The sequence below is a fragment of the Xiphophorus hellerii genome, chromosome 11 (assembly GCF_003331165.1).
Source record: "Xiphophorus hellerii strain 12219 chromosome 11, Xiphophorus_hellerii-4.1, whole genome shotgun sequence".
NCBI lineage: Eukaryota > Metazoa > Chordata > Actinopteri > Cyprinodontiformes > Poeciliidae > Xiphophorus > Xiphophorus hellerii.
The window spans coordinates 20,438,315-20,458,049 of NC_045682.1; the positions used below are offsets into that span (position 1 = coordinate 20,438,315).

Genomic DNA, 19,735 nt, shown 5'->3' on the forward strand with positions numbered 1-19,735 from the left:
ACCAAGGGAAGAGCCTCCAACAAGTCAGAAATGTGTAAACAGTGATAAATCAAGAACAAAGGTTAACGGTTTCAGCCTAACAGTGCTAGACTGGAAAAACTTTGAAACTTGCAAGATATTAGTTGGACGTTTTGTGTTCTCTTCTTGGAAGTTTTTGCTTACATTAGTCATTTCTCTGGAAAAGATTTTACTTTTTTAAATTTTTTTTTAGAAAGCTACAATATTTCTGGCAGCCTCTTGAAAGAACATTCTAAATACATTTTATGTGGCGACTGTCACAATTTATTTTGCTGTTTGTCTGGTGAAGTGCTGGGAAATGAAACACTTTCGATGATTATCAGAAAACCAGAAAATCTCCACAACATCGAACGCAATGACAAAACGCAATAAGCAAGACCAAAAATGAGGCCAGCATTATTCAGCATTTTTCTAAAATGGAGAAGAGATTGCAGCCAGTCGTGTGAACTTTAATTATTTTCTGGTTGTACTCCAACATATTGGCACTCTTAAAGAGCACTGCAAACTGGATCAGCACTTTAATATTTTGCTGGTTAAGAAAGTTTCATTATTCATCCCTAAAATCCAACAATTATTGAGCTATAGTTAATGTTGTATTACTTATTGCAAGTAGTTAAGTCAGTATTGAAACTATAGTTTTCATTTGAAACCATTTTGGAATGATTATCAAAACTGTTAAATTCAGAAAAGAAATATTGTGATATATTTTATTTTTGTCCATATTTTCCAGCTCTAGCTTGAAATCAGTGTCCTACCTAAAACATTCACATCCTCCCGTTGTTATTGCAGGGAAACGGGACCAGAGCATGGTGCTACCACCACCGTGTATAACAACAAGGATAGTGTCAATCCAGTTTAACCCTCGGTTTGTTGCAGTTTGATGTTATCATCTCATGCAAACGTCCATCCAGAACAATCTGTTTGTGATCACGTGCAAATTTTCTACTTTGAATGTTTTTTCTTTATGAATTATGCTGTGAAACAACCTCAAGAATGTTGACAGCAAAAATAAAATGACAGTCATAGATATACAATCACAATAGTCATATATGTACGTACATGTATATACAGTATATAACAGTAAAGTGTTTTGAACATCACATTTTCCTTCTCGTGAAACCTACCCTTCAAATAATAAAATATTGTCTTAAAACATAAATGCAAAAGAAGTTCTTGAAAATAAAATGCTAAAGTTAAAATGCAATAAATACAGCCACCAGGTGAATATTTCCCTGCTTCTCCTTTTCCTCTTTCTGCCATCTTTACTTGGGTTGCCTTTTAACTACAAGTCAACTACAAAATAAAAGAATTAATTGCAAAGTGGAACCAAAATATAATTTTTTTGTCATTGTCTGGAGCCAAAAATAAATGTAAAAAAAAAAGTATAAATTTTACAGCCCAGATTCTCAGTGATGTTTGTGGTTCCGTTTTTTCTAAAGTTACACAGTAAAAACTTAACAGCAATAATTTGGTTCATTTAGTCTGTCATATAAGAAAAATGTGGTCGTTATTTTTTTTTTTTTAAAGTAATGTCTTCACCATGATATTCATACATTTAAAAATAACAGAGTTCTAAACTAAATATTTAATTTACCATCTAAACATTTATCTTCCAAACTAAATATGTAGCTTTCAAACAAAATACATAGTTGGGAATATAAATATTTAGTCTTCAAACTAAATACTTGGCTCCAAATGAAATATTTATTTTGCTAACTAAATATTTGGAAGTTAAATGTTTGGTTTTTAAAACAAATATTTAGTTTGGAACTAAACTAAAAATAAATGTAATTTGCAAACTAAATATTTATTTCCCAAACTAAATATTTAGCTCAGATGTGAATATATTAGTTTAATATTTAGATAGTAGTTTTAAATATTTAGTTTGGGAAATAAGTATTTTGTTTGGGAACTAAATATTTAGTTTGAAAGTTCAACATTCAGCTTGTAAATAAAATATTTAGTTTGGAAGCCTGGCATTTATGAATGTAGGAATAACATGGTGGAGAAATAAACAATGACATTGTTTTTCCCACTATGACAAACTAAATGAAGCAAATTATTACTGTTCATTATTTATTGTCTAACTTTACAAATGGCACCCCGTACATGTGGGAATTTGTGCAAAGTTTTTTCCAGGTGTTTGTAATCTGCATGCATTGTGTTCTCCGGATTGTTTTATATCAAGTCTATGTTTAGAATCATCCTCAATCTGGTTCAGATGCCATGGTGAGCCTTTTAGTCATGCATTTCAGACACTCGGAGCAAAGCTAGTTCTCATATAATGTGATTGTTACACTAAATGCATACCAGAGTCACACTTTGAGACAACTTCATTTCGCTCTCAGCTGCCTTCCATGTGTTTCACGTAGTTCTACTTTGAAGAACCCAGTTTCCTGCCGTAGCTCCATCACAACCCTTTTTAAAAAATTTTAAAAAACTTTTCTTGTCTCCGCCTGTGGTTCTCTGCAGCTCATTTGGAAATGTGCAGTGGCATTTTGTTAGGAGGGGATTTCAAAGTCCCCAGTGGAACAATCAGTTATTTTGTTTCTTAGGGTTAGTAATCTTATAGGGAATCTCATGACTTAGATTCTGCCTCTGCTCGGCTACAGGAAGCGGGCTGGACCGACCGGTCAAGGCCAAATGTAATTCCTTGTCTTCATCCTTCCCCACTGACTCACATATGCATTCACCCAAGTAGAGAGACATTAAAATGAACATTTACATATAGCAAAAATATATGCACTGATGGAACTTTTGCAGCCAATTCCTGTGTCCAAGTTTTGAGAATTTCATTTATGAAGATATAAGACTGCATTTAAAAAGTTTTCTTCTCGCCTCCCTGACGTGAACGTCTGCAAATTATTTAAATTGGACGCAGGACGACGTTATATTGCAATATAACAGGGTTTTACTACCATTTCAGAACAAAGACAAATATGAAGTTGGACGTCCGACACGGTTTTTAGCATCTTGCAAAAGCGATTAGCAGGGCTAGCGTTCCTAAAACAGCAGACGCTGCACTTTCTCTGGGAAATGGAGCCCTTTAACTCAGAGATTTCCTAAAAGGCAGCCAATATATCAAAACATGACTTGTTCCATGAAAGACAGAAGTCGAAAAGTCCAAAGGATGAGACAAAGAACTTTGCTGCTTTCTGTTAAACCTTCCATGTAAAGTTTAATTTATTTGTGCTGTCTTGTCGCCTGATAGAAACACAGGCGCATGTCCACGTTAAAGACGATCTTTACAAAAACAACTTCTTGCCTTTCTGTGGAGGTTACAGGAATCTGTTCATGAGCTTGCCTGGAACAAAACTGAAACGGCAAACTACAGCTTTGATGTTGGTTTTCTGCTTCTGATGAATCGCATCCATATTTTTCTCCCCTTCTCTCTTTTCTCCCTGGTCAAACAGAGACGGTTGCGTCATCTCCGGAGCATTGCTGCCAGGAACATAGTCAACAGGAATGGTTCTCCACTGCTGGACACTTACTTCACCCTCCACCTCTGCGTAGGAGACCGCATTTCTAGAGGTCGGTGGAAAGCTTCTCTATTGTAAAATCAAAACTTTGGGAAACATACTACATCATTGAATCTGAACTTTAACTTAAAATTGTTTTTTTTTAAAAGTTAATGTAATAGAAAAATGGAAGCCAAAAAGTTTTGTTTTTTTTACGTATACATACTTTTCTGCATGTCAGACTTGTAAACCTTATCCAGGTACTTAAGTCAGACTCTGAGTCCTATTCTGTGTGGTTGGTTTGTGGGGAAGTCTGTAGAGCTGTGAATATGTTGCCTCAAGTGTGTATTTTTTGTCATTTACAACAAAAACAAGCCATTCAAATGCTGTATTGCAAAATGTGCACCTCACATATATATGCAAAAGTTTTTTTTTTGTTTGTTTTCTTTTTTGATGGGGAAAAAATTGACAACACTATGATCCCCTGCATATTTGCGGTTCAGTATTTGCACACTTTTCTGTGCAACGTAACTCGAGGTTATTTGCAGTATATGGGTATACTGATTACTTTTTTTGTAGAGCATATCTAAAATATTTGAAAAAAAAAAAAAATCAGATTGGGAAGCTGAAATAATTGGCCACAGTGCTACTTGAAGTGCTATTGGCTGGGGTTTTCAAACCATCCAATCCATGAGCTGCATTTATTTTCATTGGTGCTGATTGGCCTGTAAGAGCTAAAATGTGGAAAACTGTAGATGTTAGCTTTTTTTCTTAGATATTGGGGTCTGTGGTAGCGCTAAGACGGTTTTCACTGTTTGCAATAATGCATAAAAACTAGTTGTGGGCGATATGGACTTAAAGTTTCATCATGATATTTTGTGGTATCATTGCGATAATGATAAAAATAAGTACTATTCATTGCGTTTTTTTATATTAGGGATGGACTATTAAAGTAGGCAGTTTTAAACCGTTTTAAACAGCGAACTCAGCAGAGGAAATATAAAGCGTCAACCTCGTTATCACTTGTATGATTCTAAAGCATTAATTGCATTTTTGCTCTGTCATCAAGTCGCAGCACTACTGAAGATGCTGCCCTTGGCGAAATCCAGTGAGCTGTTCTGAAACAGCACAATCTATTTACAACCTCCCAATGTTCTAGAAACAGGAAATGGTGTCTGAAGCATAACGTGACAATGTTTCTGATGTGTTGTTGCACTAAATCAGGTGGTCACATCGACCGTCTGTCGTTGCCATATCATGCCTTCGATCCGAGAAGCCAGCTCAGATGTAAGTCTGTCATAATAAAGGCAGGTTGACTTTAACACAGAGGCTGGAAAAGTGGCGGTGTTTGGCAAAAGAAGCTATTGATTACCTGAAGCTACTCCACACAAACCTTATATCAAAAATCTTTGAAGAAAATTTTTCAGAGATGTTTATGCGTTCTTTATACCAACACAGGGTAAGATTGAATCCAGCACACATTCCAAAGGCGTTGCTAAGAAAGGAAATGGTGCATTTCCTCGTCTGCACATTGAATCTGTTAATACACAATGTGTGAGATTACTCTGAGATTACTCTGATGTCTTCTTAATGCAAAGAAAAATTAGCGAAATTAAAATCAAGATGGTAAGATTACCAAGTGAAAAACCATGTTATGGTAATTTTGCAGGATTGAAAAGTAGAAATAGACGTACAGTAGCATGAATAACGATGCTTTGGCTCACACCGTCTGCAATTAAACAAGGTGGCAGAAACTTGTTTTTAAGTAAACCTTTTTGAAAAATGTTTTTTGGGTATAGCATTGGGATTCTCCTGTTAGAAATAACACACATGCGACCTCTATTTAATTTCCATTTATTCATTGGGTATTTCTTTTTTCAGATTTTTACAAGAGTGAAGTCATTCGAGACTCACTGGTGAGTACACTTAAACTTCGTTTATGCCTACTGTTCTCGGTTAAAGTTGTTGTCTTGGACATTTACTTCATTTTGTTTGGCACAGCAAAGAAAGGACACATTCTCACCAGCAGAACTGCCTCCTAATAACCGTCACTTACTTACTGTGTCTAAAACTTTGTAAAGATTTACAAACAGCGACGTTCCAGCAGCTTTTCTGAAGAGTGTGCTCGCATTCATGTCTTACTTTTAGCTATTGCGTTAATGTAAAACTCAATAAGCCAGTTTGTTCTAATTCTTGTTGTGTCGGCCAGATTTCAGCTGTGTGTTTTTGTGTGTTCCAGAACCCGACCTGGCGGAGCTTGGACTTTGGAATGCTCCCGGACCTCCTGGATACGTCAGTGTCTTGCTTTGTGGTTCGGATTTGGGGTGGGCAGAAGGAACAGTACCAGCTCCTCATTGAATGGAAGGTCAACTTGGATGGCCTGAGATACACAGGACAACAGGTCAGCAACCTTTTTACAACAACATGTGTTCATTAAGGAGATATGAGAACAACAAGCAGCCATTTTCACACATTTAGAAATGCTGTTCTCCCTAAGACACCCTGGTACAACTTAACAACTAAGTGCAGGTGCTTCATTTTAAATTATGAAGATGAATTTTTAAAAAAATTAATTCACCATTAGTGCATACAAAACAAACATTACAGACTAACAAACAGAGGCATTGATCTACAAATTACCAATCAGAAAAGAGAATGAACAACAAAAAAAAGAATAATTAAAAAAGACAAAGTATATATTTTGTGTTGGTCTTTGTCTTAAATCAATTCATTTAGGACAAGACAAAGACAAAATACAGAACATAACCAAGTGGTGTCGCAACAAAAATAAATTTTTTTTAGCATGTGAATTAGGGTGCTTTTTTCTCTTTCAATCTTCAGAGTTATTTTCTGATTATTTTTATTGCTATTATTTTTCTTTGATTACTCTAGGTTCAGACAGATATTTGGGTAGAAGTGAGAAAGAGAGTGAGAAAAAAACATGTGTTGTAACATAAATAAGTCAATAAATTAAGAAAGCTAAAGAATATAAAGATAATTAAAATAATGACAAGCACAAACTTAGACATATTTTGCTAACATTGTATTTGATCAACACAGAGTCAGAAAACTTTGGTATATGTTTGTTTTCATTCCGTCTGAGTAAAAACATTTCTTTGCAACTATATCTACTGGTTTCCTGGGATTCACTGCAAAAACACAAAAACTTACCAAGTATTTTTGTCTAGTTTCTACTGCAAATAGGTTAGTCCATTTGAAATAAGACATAAGTAACTTAAATGTAACTTTTCAGCAAGATATATAAATTTGCTTAAAGTCAATAATCCTTGAATATATCTAAAAATGTACCAGATCCATTAGCAGATTTTTAGACTTTTCTCCCTGTTTTTAAGTGAAAAACCATCTCAACCTGGCGCAAAACCATATGATCGAAAAACTTGAGTTTTTTTTTTTTTAAATCGGTGTGTTTCCATTTATTGAATTTATTTTTGTAATTACATTTTGTGCAATTATATGGCCAATGGAAATGCAGCTACTCTTCCATAAAGGCCAGATAAGTAGAAGATTTCTCTAATAGTTGATATTTTGATGGTTTTTGCCACCTAACTTGTCCAGCGCTGCTACTTTGGGCCTCTTGGCATCTTCTCTGATTAGTGCCAGTCTATTTTTGCGGCCATGTCTTATTTGTATCATATTATTTCTATTTCTAGATGATGAATTGAAAAGTTCTCAAAGAGCTGTTCAAAATGTGGCCCTTTTTTTATTACATAAACCTCCTTTATTTAGGGGCATCAGAGTAAGAGGCTGAATATAAAAGCTCTTTATACTTTTCAAGGTTTAATTTTTGTAACAAATTTAGATTCCACATGTAATTCTTTTTTCTTTCTCTTCAGTTATGCATGATTTCCTGTTGGACTGACCTATAAAATTCCAACATCTTGTGCAAAACAATGTAATTTATTACTTTAGATGTGAAATCCAGTAAGATAATGAGAAATGTATGTATAGTTTCACAGCGTACGTAATGGTGAGCCACCTTTTCTTTACCGCAGACGTATAGATTTGAAATATTTACAGGCTAAATACATAAATCTGTAGAAGTCGTTCATCTTTGCACATATGTGCAGCTTACCGGCCGTTCTGGCTTCAAATAATGTTCCTTTTAAAGCTTTTCTCTCCGCCCCAGAGGACAGAATGTCAAGGATTTCCAAGTCCGTATCTTTTTTTTGTTATTACTCCAAAGCAAGGCAGCGCTACGCTGCTTCTGGATCTTCTTAAAATCTTATTTTTCCTTTACATTGAAAAATTGTAACCTTGTCCACCAAAGTTTAACCGTTAACATGTGTAGATCCGAAGACGAACTGTTTTCACTGTCAGTAATTTTGAAAAGTGTTCCTAACCTCCCCGCGGGACAGTGTATGGTTTTTAATGCAGAGCCGTCTGCGGATTTGTACCTTCTCTCAGAATATATGGGACGGTCACGATCTCGACTGTTCCTCAGATATCGAGTTTAAATTACGTGCAGATCGTTGCATTATATGTTAATTTACACTGTATGTAAGGCCATGACATTCTATTAATGTTGTTATTATGTTTTTGTTGGAGGCAGGGTTGTAAATCCTTACAGTAAATCCCACATTCCTTTCAGATTTTTGAGCACTGTAAACCCGTGCTGCAGTAAATCCCACGTCTCTGCATTCCTTTTTCATTTTATGCTGCCTTAAATCTAATCTTTCCTACATTTGAACAAGATAATGTGAGTGTAGCTCGCTTTTATTCTAAACTTGAGGGAAATTAATATGATAAATGTTTTAGGAAGTAAAAAATTTTATTCCTGTAAATAACATTTACAATACAGAAAAAAACGTCTATTTTCCCCCCCTTACAGACATTTCAAATCGGTGCTAAAGTCATCAATCATGATGTTTTGGTGCTTGCAGCGTTGTTTGATCTTCTACGTTAAGCACCAAGCATAAAAGTTTAATGTGTAATGTGATGGATTTTGTAAGTCGGCGGGATATTTCAAAAATTCCAATGGAGAAAATCACATTAGTGTCTGTCTTGAGTTTTGCACATTGAATGGGGGGAATTCAGTCTTCAAGTACTTCAGAACAAACCCTATGGTTTTGCCGTTCCTTCTCAGTGGGACCGTATTCCAAGCTCATAAACAGATAACTCAGTTTCATGCACATCCAGATGTCTGTTGTACTTTGTTCTCTCCGACTCGGTCCCCATATTCATCCTCTACCCCCTCGCTTTGCCCACAGATTCGATCCAGATACCCAAATGAGATCATATTTGGGCTGAATGATGGCTACTATGCAGCTGACTTTGATCACAAGGTAGAACCTTTGTCTCTCTCTTTATTTTGTGAAGATTTTGCACAATTATGAAATGGTTGATCCCAATGCCATTTGTTATATTTGGACGTCGGCATTAAACACGTGACTTGTTCCAGGATCCGTCGGAGCGGAAGAATTACAGTCTGCTTCAGGTCGACCAGAGTTCAGTCAGGAACTCCTACAGCGTTTTCTCTTTGCTCAGGTAAGAGTCCCGCCACGCTGCAGAGATGTATCAAATATCGACAGTCCAGGATGTTGCGGTGTAATTTTGCTGTGACTTGATCACACAAAAAAGTTAAAATTGCTGCACATTCTTGTTGGACTTTTGCTGCAACCTGCTGAATAGACGTGTACAATTGTATCCAGTATGTTGGATGGTGCTGAATTATCCCAGTTGTTTTGAGAAGCAGTGTTTTCCTGTTTTCATTTTTGGTTTACTCCTCTTTTTTTTTTTTTTTTTGTTTTTCATTTCTCCGATTTGGATTAGTTGCAGCCCCAAAATGGGCACTTGGTTTTCTGTTGCTGTCATGTGGTAATTACAAAAGTAGCTTGCTCTGACTGGTACATAATTTTATTTTCAAAGTGGAAAATCTCAATAAAAATATTTTGGTTAAAAAAAAAAAAAAAATGCTGCACATGATCTTCCCAAAAAAAGACAGTTAATATTTAAAGTGCAAATAACATTTTCTAGTGCTTTCTTGAAATGGCGCCCTTAATTCAAATAAAGTTATGTCCTGAGGAGTTGTGAAATGTGCAAAAGAAGAATCCTACATTGCTCAGTCACGTTAACATGTTTTAAAAAAGGGTTTCACCAAAAGAGGCAAATGTTAGCATTTAGCGTCACACATGCTTTCATCTTGCAGGTTTGGCTTTCAAGAAATCTTGTGAAACAGGAAGTTAAAGTTAGAAGGGGGGCCTATGGAGACTGGGCAAAATTCAGCTGAGTTACAGTGATTGGTTGGAAAAGAAGGAAATACAGAAAACCTTAAGATAATTGGTCAGATTTGATGAATAGTTGTAACGACTGGTAAGTCTGAGAAGATTTTCATTAATAGTTGTGATTGCAGCTTCTTGACTGATCAGGGATCTGCAACCTTTACAAACCAAAGAGCCATTTTTGCCCTCAGTCCAGCCAAACAAAACTTGCTCAGAGCCACAGATCTATCTATTATAGGAAATTTGTGGTCATATTTAAAGAATCTCCACTTTATTTCTGGTTTTACGTTTTGAAACAAAGAAATCATAAAACACTCATAAAAAGAAGATTCTTCTATGGGAAGTGCATTTTTCTGGAAAATGATGTAAATAAAACAAGTATTTAGTTGTCATTGCACTAATGAGGAAAAAATAAATACTACTTACATTTGTGTCATTCTGTTTTGGAAATTTATTCCATGCAAAAAACAAACAAAAAAAACCCTCTAAAAAATCTGTGTCTAATAAATTTAATAAAATAAAAACATTTAAATTTGTTATATCTAAATTATTTTAAAAGCATCGTTGCTTCTGCAACTTTTTAAAATTATTAAAAGACATTTTGGAATGGTCAAAGAACCACTGCCAACCACTGGTTTAGATGATCAGGTACACTTTTAATTTAAATAAAAGAGATTATCCAATTTCCACACTGTGCGACTTTAAACAAAGAACATGTTAAAGGCATCCCCTTCTTTTGGGTAAAGCTGGATCCGTTGTTTGTTTGCTCTTCTCATTTGAAGCCACTAACTTTCTTCCTGTAGCTCTACTTTTTGTATGTTACAATTATTTCGCCCACCAGATGGCGCCATATGGACAGCTAACAATAGTAAGCCCTGATAAATGAAACGGTCTCATATTTTAACCTGATATGCGATGACAGAGCCTGCAATTTATATCACGTTTACTGGGCAAAAAAATATCAGTTTTTAACCACCTGATCTGTATTCTGGCACCAAAAACAGGGTGGAGGTATTTAGAAAATGTTACCTTAAAGCCACCTCTTTACACTGCAGAGAAAAGTTACTGCTTACGAGAAGGGGGAACCCTAGTTCTATCGTTAAGGACATGAGCCAAAAGGAAATCCTAGGATTTGTTGACAAACACAGGTTTGTTGCTCCACAGCTATATTTAAATGCGGTAACATGTAAATGCTACCTTCTTAATTCCAAAGGGCTTTTCCCCCCTCAAGGGAAACCCTCTGTTAGCCTGAGTCCGATCTTATAACAGCATAATCACATCCAGTTTGCTCATGGAAATGTATATCTGGATGGTTTTATTTAGACACTCGTAAAATAGGATCAGGATCCTGTCATTAGGAGAGCTGTGACATTTCCACTAACATTTTCCCTCTTTAGGGGGGGTCGGATATGCATCACAGAGCTTTATAGTATCGAGGAAAAAGGGAATTATGCCAAAGCCTGGTGAACCTTTGCAGCGCTCCTTTATTACTGAAGTGGTCACGGTTTATGTTTATATCAGCCGAGACCGTTGCCTCCCGAGGAGCTCGCAGAAGGAAAAAAAAAAAATCCCAGTTTGAGTCATAACTTCTCTGACCTGTGCTCTTACGTTTTCTATTATTACAGCCTTCATCCACATCCTCTTCCTTGTATCCATGCCCTGTGGGACTCTACAGAGTTTAACACGCTCACACAGAACTCCCTTCTTCCACCACACCGCTCTGCCTGCTGCTCCTCACACTCCCCTCCACTAATCCCCCCCATCACTGGCTTCTCTTGGCTTAATATACTCTCATACACATGGGCTTTGATTATGTACAGTAGAATGATTAATTACATGTTGTACACTCCAACAGGGACTCACCTCTGACCCCCGTCGCCCGAGATGCAGAACCATAGGTTTTTAGTTTCTGACCCTCATTTTTCAAACTGCATTAACCTTCTGTATGCTGATGTACTGCTTGTGGATACATGCAGAGTTTTGTGAAAGTATTCAGACCCTTGGAATTTTTTTTTCACACATTTTTCATGTTGCAACTACAAACTTTAAAGGGGCAGTCTTATGTAAAAGTAACTTTTTTGAGCTTTACATCATGTTATTATGCTATTCCCTCATCAAAAACATACCTGGAGTGTGGCCTTAATTCTCTCATGCATGTTTGAGAAATCCTTGAATCTCCCGTGGCAACCTTTCAGCTGTACAACATGCTTGGTGGCGGCACATTCGAGGGCTCTGGAATTTCCAAGCTTTCAAGCAACTCCCCCATTCAGCTCCTTCAGACTAGCCAGCAGAAGTTGGCAAACAACTGGTGGAACTGCTGAGCTCATTATACAAGCTACTTCTCAGTGAAATGCTGGTAAAAGCTTTGTTAAAGGGTGAATAGATGAGTAATGTGATGACTTCCTGAAGGTGGAAGGTTGGAAAGTGCAGGTTTTTTTTTTTTTTTTTTTAGAGACTCAGGCTCAATTTCAAGGTGTTATATTATGAAACATACTAAAAGATTCTTAGTTGAATTTAGGTCTAGGCTTTGACTGGTCCACTCTAGGAAAAAGATATGTTTGTTTTAATATGGGGTGCAACAGCAAGTCATCCGGTTAATAAATTGGCCTCTATTTTCTTAGTGTATGGTGATCGGTTATTGGCCGATACTTACATGGGAAACCGATGTTATTTGCCTCCACAAACGTCTGAAATACGGTCAACAATAGTTCCCACTTTTGCCAACTTAGCAACTGTGTCACTATATTTAGACAAATTAAACAGTATTGAACAAAATCGTAATCTTTAGATTAGGCTCTTATTGGTGATCGGCCAGAAAACTGCAATCAGTGCAATCGTTAAAATGCACACCGAATTTTTCAGATTTTTATGAGGAAAGAAAATTAAACTACAACTCATTTTCTCTACCACAATTGTTCTGTCACATTAAGTAGATTGAAGTTTTGTGGTTGTGAAGTGATAAAACGTGAATTATGCTCCACATTACTTTCCACTTGATGTGTGATGTGGGTGGGATTCAACTATTCCTTGAAGAGGGACGAAGAATTATGTGAACATCTGACAATATATATATCTTTTTCCCTCATCCACACTGCCTGTATCTTTCTCAAACCCTTTGAGAACAGTGACGTTTTTCCGCTTTGAGACATCTTCATTGTTGGATTTGGCTCCGTGTCCAAGAGCAAATACATCATTCTCAGAACTGACCGTTAACAGAAAACATTATAAGCCCACTTCAGCAAAAAAGAAAAATGTCAGTCATTTGTCAACAGACTCAGCCCGCTTTTCAGCGTGGACCCACTTGTTGACATCCTTCGCTCGCGTGAATAAACGCGGCGATGTGGGCTCGCGAGCACAACTTGTCTCAGATGGCGAGATGAAGAGAAGAGCGTCCGTATCATCAATCAGCCGGCTTTTTGTCTCCCTCACACAGGCTGAGGTGAAGGGCAGACTGCATCCTACACAGAGACGGACCTTTGTGTGGGTAGAGTGGAAAAAACCAAAGCAGACGGTGACGAAGATGATCCAGCTGCTCAACAAAGCACTTTTTCCTCCCCCTCCTTTTAGCATTGCTTGATGTTTAACAGTAAGAGAGGGAGGGCTGGTGAAAGATATTATTGGCCCACATCATCCAGCTGCATATTTGACTGGTTGAATATTAACAAGGCGACTTGACAGTTGGGAACTGTTTCAGCTTAAAACATCTCAAAGTCGTCCTCTGCAGCATGCCTGCATTAATGGCAGACTAAAGTGCCTTTCGAGTGGAAATCCTTGAGTGATACTCACAGCTCTTTGAAGGTTAAGTGTTATGTACTCACTCAGAGACTCTGAGTACTCTTTCGAATGACAACAAAACCCGTGTGCATGCTCTGTATTAAAACACAGGCTCCAGGGACACATGGGAAACATCATTCTTGAGGTACAACTTATACGGTTCAGTGCAGTGCCTCAAACTCCCGGACCCGTACAGGGGGGAGACTTTCTTTTCTTCTCCTGTGATTAAATCCATATGCAGTCTGTGCTGTCCTACTCACTATTCACCGTCTGAAGTATCCATTTATGTACAGTATGTGTCCACAGAAGCAGTGTGCAGTAATGACGAAGCGCTATGGGAGGTCCTGTGCCTCCCGAGACTGTTGAAGGGATAATGTTTTCCTTCACACAGGACCGCTCGCCTGCTTGGCTGGATGATCGGAGCTGTGGGATGCTGTTAAGATTCTCCTTTAATAGGGCAGCTGGGTCTGAGTCTGCGGATGACCTTAACCCTCTATGGCATGGCGTTGCCCTCAGGCAACAAACCACATATCTGTACCTCACATTGCTCCTTTATTTTATTTTTTGGGGGGCATGATTTTTGACATATTTTTGTCCAAAAAAAAGTTTTTTTATGAATATAGTTTTTGTTTGATTTGTATTTCATTTCTCATAATCAGTGTAGAAAATCTTGGTGTTCTAGACCAATGTTACCCTGAGGCAACAAACCCAAATCTGGTTCCAGGAGGTGTCAGAGTCCGATTTTATGATTGACATGTAATTAGGGACCACCAAGCTCCCAAAGAATGCAGGAAAATATTTTTTCCCCCAAAAAATAAAAAGTCATGCCATAGAGGGTTAAGGTCTCAGCAGGCACCAAGCTGACTGGATGAGCTTAAAACTGTTGCAGAAATTTGGAGACTGCTGTTTTCATTTCACGCTGCTGGAGAAGACTTCCGAAGTAAACGTCCGAGATTGCACATTTAGTCACGTGTCTGCATTTTACTCTTAAAACCACCTGAATGCAAAACGTCTTTGACAGTTTAACTTTTTCTTCAATATTTGTTCGTTTCACATGCAGCTAGTGACATAATTACTGGTTTGCAAAAAACAAATCATGTCCTGCGAATTGGTAGATCTGTCGTAAGCTATTATTGTGTAGATGATGGCCTTCCCTTACCAAGTCTGCCATGCACAGGCTTTAGAGACCTTGTAGTGTAATCACTTGGTTTTCAAGTACCTAGCTGGGATGGTAGTTGTGTCTATAGCTGATTGCAAATCTGCAGCCTTACAGATAAAAAGTGTTCCTCAAGGGGGTGAGTGTTGGGAACAATTTTTTTCCCTTCTTGTTTCCAGTTGGTTTGGCTGCAACAATCAATTTTATACAGGTGATTAATTGTTGCAGCCAAACCAACTGGAAAAAAGAAGGGAAAAATTTTTTATACAGGTGATAGGCGTTTCCCTGGAAGAACAAACACTGATGATTAAAAAAAAAAAAATCACTTGATGCATCATAAAGTTTAGTAAAAATATGAGACATAATCACAGAGTGAAAAACCATGAAAATGACAAATGTTGGGTTACAAGTATAGCCGTTTTAATATTTTTAAGACGTCCAGATTAGGTGTCTTTAAATGATGTTTGATTAATGCAACGTTCAAGGTCCAGTTGAAATCGATCTGAAGAGCTGTGTTTACTATCTGTAATACTTGGGGTGCAACATAGCTCAGTTCTTTTTTTGAGCAACTTATGGGAACTGCATCAAGGCAGCAAGTGTTTAGTTTCATATTTTTTCTTTGCTATTTTTAGATATTTGAAACAATTTATGCAGTGTTATACATTTTTGCTGTTCATCTTGACCATAAGTCAGTGGTAGAGAAGGGCATTTATCATGGCAAATTTCTTATCAAGAGATCAGAATTTTGATTTATCGTTTTCACAATAAATTCCAATTAATAATGTATAACTCCCACCCAAACTGTCCATGTTGTCGGAATTATTACTAATCCACTAATTACTAATCCACTCTTTGAGGATCAATAAATACTCAAAGAGTATAAATACTCAAAGAGTATTTATATGAAAATATGATTAAATGCAGTTACTGTGTTCAGTTTAGTGTTTCAAATCACACTTATTTTTGTGGCTGTTGTCCTGAAGAAGTGTATTATCAATAGGAATGATTTTCATGATCAGTGTTTGGGGGCCTATGATTGCTCTGTGATGCAGTCACAACCATACAGTTACCTTAAAAAAAAAAAATCTCTTACCGCGACTTTTATTGTTATCACAATAATACCGCAAAATATCGTGATCAAACTTTAAGTGCATGTCATAGATTCCTACTCACTGGCAGAAGAGAAATTGCATCCGAGTCTTTCTGGTTTAATAAACTTAAGTAAAAAAACCTAACAGTAACTTTGATCAACTATTTGGTATGTTGTAAATGTAGAAGGTTTCCATACACTTCTCATCAAGGCATTTCTATAACTATCTTGAATTGCCTCACTGCATGAACTCTTTCTGACCCTTTTGAGACTTGACTTGGTTTCTTCTGAATCTCTTCTTCTGAAGCTTGCTTCTTTGTTGTTCTGTAAACATGGCTTTTAGCAAGTTAGCAGAGCCCAAGCCGTCAGCCTGGAGGAACACCCATAGGCCTGTCAAAGAAACGTCTCCCCCGCCATTTTATCTTCCATTCTGTGTAGATGGAAACAATGGTGAGGTGATGTGAATAACAAGTGGTTAAATGTGTTGACATTCTTCTGTGATGAGATTTAAGATGGAATTTAGAAGTGTTGTTGGATTTGATTAGGTGTTGTTTTGTTCCCGGTTGAGATGTTAAGGTGGGCGTTACCCCTGCTTTGTTGTTTTGAATTGGTTAATTGGTGGCCCTGTTCACCCAGGACTGTTTGAACGGTGGTGGTCTGAAATGACTTCATGGGAGTCAACAGTGTGTGGGGTTTTCTACGTTTTTTTTAGAGGATGCTTTGAGAAGCATGCAGGGCAGGCATTAGGAAAAATTAGGATAAGAGCAGCATTCTTCATGTCAAATAATATCCTTGTGTATTGAAAAAGCTATGTTATGTACATTTTTATGGATTTTATGCAACTTAAAGCCCTGTCACATGTCTAAGTACGTGCTTTGCTTCTTATATGCTCCTGGTTTGAATAGTGTAAGTACTGTTGCTGTGTTTCCATTGACAATATAACTGCACAATTTGACATTCTGAAAATAAATTTGTTTAATGGAAACACCAATTTTGAAAATTATTATTATTTTTTTGGATAGGTTTTGAGATTTTTTTTGGTTTACTTTACAATGAAATGGAAACACTTTTTCACATTACGAGTCACATGATCAACAACTGGACGTTACTTCTGGCAGAAACCACAAAGAAGACGACACCAAATGGTGGTATTTTTTAATGTCTTATTATGTGAACAAGCTTGTTCACGTGTGATTTTAATCGTTTCTTATTTAATGTAAACACTGAAATCCAAAATGGTTTTTTCGACATTAGCGGAACATCGACAAAATTTTGCGCACATTTGGAATGGAAAAGCAGCTTGTGTTTTTTTTTTTTTTTTTAAAGAATCAACTGACCATCCTGGAATCCAATTTCAATACTCCAGATAAATCAGAAATTAGGTCATGCTGCCATTGTCAATTTGAGTTTAAACATATGTCATCCCAAGGTCTGAATATTCATCAGTGCAGAGTAGGGTGGTCACAATACTGAGAAGAATACTCTATAATTTGATACCATAGCAACATTTTTTAAGCCTCAATTTTTTTTCTACTTTAGAGCCAAAAAAGTTCTCCTTCACTCATCACAGAACTTGCAGAACTATCTAGTATAAAGATGCAGGAGAGCAGGTGTCATGATAGCGGTGCTCCATGTGACTGGTGAGATTTGACCCCCAATTTATTTTTGACCAGACATTAAAAATGGAGAATGGTATGATGGAAAATGTTTGTGGTTTTGAAATTGTGACTTTTTCATATTACTGTATATCTGGACTCCGGTAACTGGCTCATGCCTTTTACTTTGCTGGTGTTTGTTTGAACCTTCCTGTTAAACGGCAGAGCGGTTTGATCCTCAAATGGACCAGGGGTCATTATCACTATGAAATATTGTAAGACGGTATTAAAAGATTTTCTCTTTCTCTCTGTCTTTTTAATCTCCAGATTACATTTTCTCTTGCTAATCTTTTCAAACCAGACGACACATTTATATTTTCAACCTCCTTCCCGGCCCTGATTTTCCAAACCATAGGTGCTGGACCATAACCTGGAAACCCTCACAAATATGTTAAACGAAAGATCTTGATTGAAGAGGTCTTTTTTTTTTTTTTCTTGTTATTGATAATTATTAGTACTGTTTGTTATTAAAATGCTTATTTTACAATATCTTTAAAGCCAGATTAACAATTTTAATGTTGCTTTTTATCAAGCAAAATTAGGACATTTTAAAGGTAGAATTTCATAGTTGCAGAAACTCTTTCCTTGATGAAAGGGTTGAATAAAGTTGTTTGATATGTAGCAGGAATCAAAGGTTAAAACTTAGCCACAACGTCCTGATAATCTGTGGCACAGCTGCTTTGTGCCTCCCTGCAAAGGAAAAGTTGTGAAGGCTCATGAATTAGCACAGTGTACACAGCACTGCTACTGCAAGGCACCCCTACTGGGTGCTCAGTTCCCTGTACCGGTCTTCATGCTGTGTAGCAATGGGCCAGCCTTAGGCCAAGGCCTGGAAAGGGATCGGGGGCGGACATGCGTGAAAAGCAGAGGAGAGATAACTACCTTAACCTGAAGGAATGGGCCATATCTGATTTTCTTTTCACAATCACCCAAACAAACGAAGCTGTCAAAGCAGATCCACTTTGATATGCTGGGGATCTTTCTCTGTTTGCTATCACTGTCACCTCAAGCAGATTAAAAACGTGGGTTGAAAATCTACAGTGATTTTTGTGTGTTTGTTTTTGTTGAAGAACAATTTCTGCCTGGGTGGAATTGTCATTCAAGTAATCTTTTTGCTAGGTTGGTTGCCAGTGCGGGGCAATAATATCCAGAAATTACTATGTGAATTTCATAACAACAAAGCCCCCCAGGATTAGTAAAATGACCCAGCTACATTGTGGGCTCGTTAAAAAACGAGCCTCTTAAACTAAATCCACTCAAGGAGAAAATTCTTGTGCGCTGAAAGTAAGGACATGCCTAGAGAGAGGCCTCTCGTCCCCCTGATGGCCTGACCACAAGCCTTGCCTGTAATCCAGTTTCCAGTGTGAAGGTTTTGTCTTTAATATCCTCTTCAAAACAGATATTAAAAATTTATGGTTAAAACTGACACAACCCATTTTCTTATTCTTTGACACTGAAATCTGACTTTAGTTTTCCTGCTTTAGGGCAAAAATATGACCAATATTGCTTCTGTTTGCTAAATTCCACAGAATAAATTCGATTTTTAAAAATTATTTTAACCTTAAAATTTTGAAGTTTGTAGACAATTCCCTGGCGTCTGTTAGAATTACCTTTTGAACTGTATGGCTTCGGTCAAATGTTTTGGGTTTCCTCCCAAAAGCCTCTTGCAGCACTTTGCTGGAATTCTGCCCCAGACCTTCTGAAAGAACTCGTGTAACTGAGTCAGGTTTTGTAGGCCAGCTTGATCACACACGCCTTTTCAACTTTAACCAGAAATATTTTCAATGTTTGAGACTCCTACCAGGGCTTTGTGATGGCCCTTTCAAAACATTGACTTTGTTATTCTCAGCCTCTTTGAAAATTATATTTGGGTACGCTTGGGGTCATTGCCCATTTCGAAGCCTTAATTTCCTGGTTGATTCCTTGAGTTGTTCCTTCAGTTTTCTGCATATTTTTCCATTGTGATGCCATGTGTTTTATGAAATGCACCAGTTCTTCCCTCAGCAAAATGACCAATAACATCTTTCACCCACAGACAAGTTATTTCAAAGCTGTGATGTTTTCAGACTTGCAAGCTTCAACCTTTCTTCTGCAAAATGTAGCAATCTAGTAGAAATAGATTACTACATTGGTCGGTATCACCAAATGCTGTAATGTCAGTTTTGTTAGACCCCAAGGCATGCCTCCAAAATATAGACCATGTCACTAAGTCTATTTGCAAAGTGTGACATAGCATTTTATGTTCCATTTTGCATTATGAATTCTTACTCACAGAGCCACCCTTTAGTCTATATCAATACAAGACTCATTTCACTTTGGGTAATGACTCTCCCTTACCAGTTTTT

At 37.2% G+C, this 19,735-nt stretch overlaps 1 protein-coding gene across 1 annotated transcript in view; it reads left to right on the top strand.

Annotated features, from left to right (window-relative positions):
* uvrag (UV radiation resistance associated gene) overlaps nt 1-19,735 on the top strand; it is a 110,295-nt gene that overhangs the window by 2,059 nt on the left and 88,501 nt on the right. The window contains exons 2-6 of the mRNA XM_032576413.1: nt 3,432-3,549; nt 5,358-5,392; nt 5,716-5,877; nt 8,705-8,779; nt 8,896-8,981. Coding sequence (XP_032432304.1) covers nt 3,432-3,549; nt 5,358-5,392; nt 5,716-5,877; nt 8,705-8,779; nt 8,896-8,981 — 476 coding nt within the window. The remainder of the gene's footprint in view (nt 1-3,431; nt 3,550-5,357; nt 5,393-5,715; nt 5,878-8,704; nt 8,780-8,895; nt 8,982-19,735) is intronic.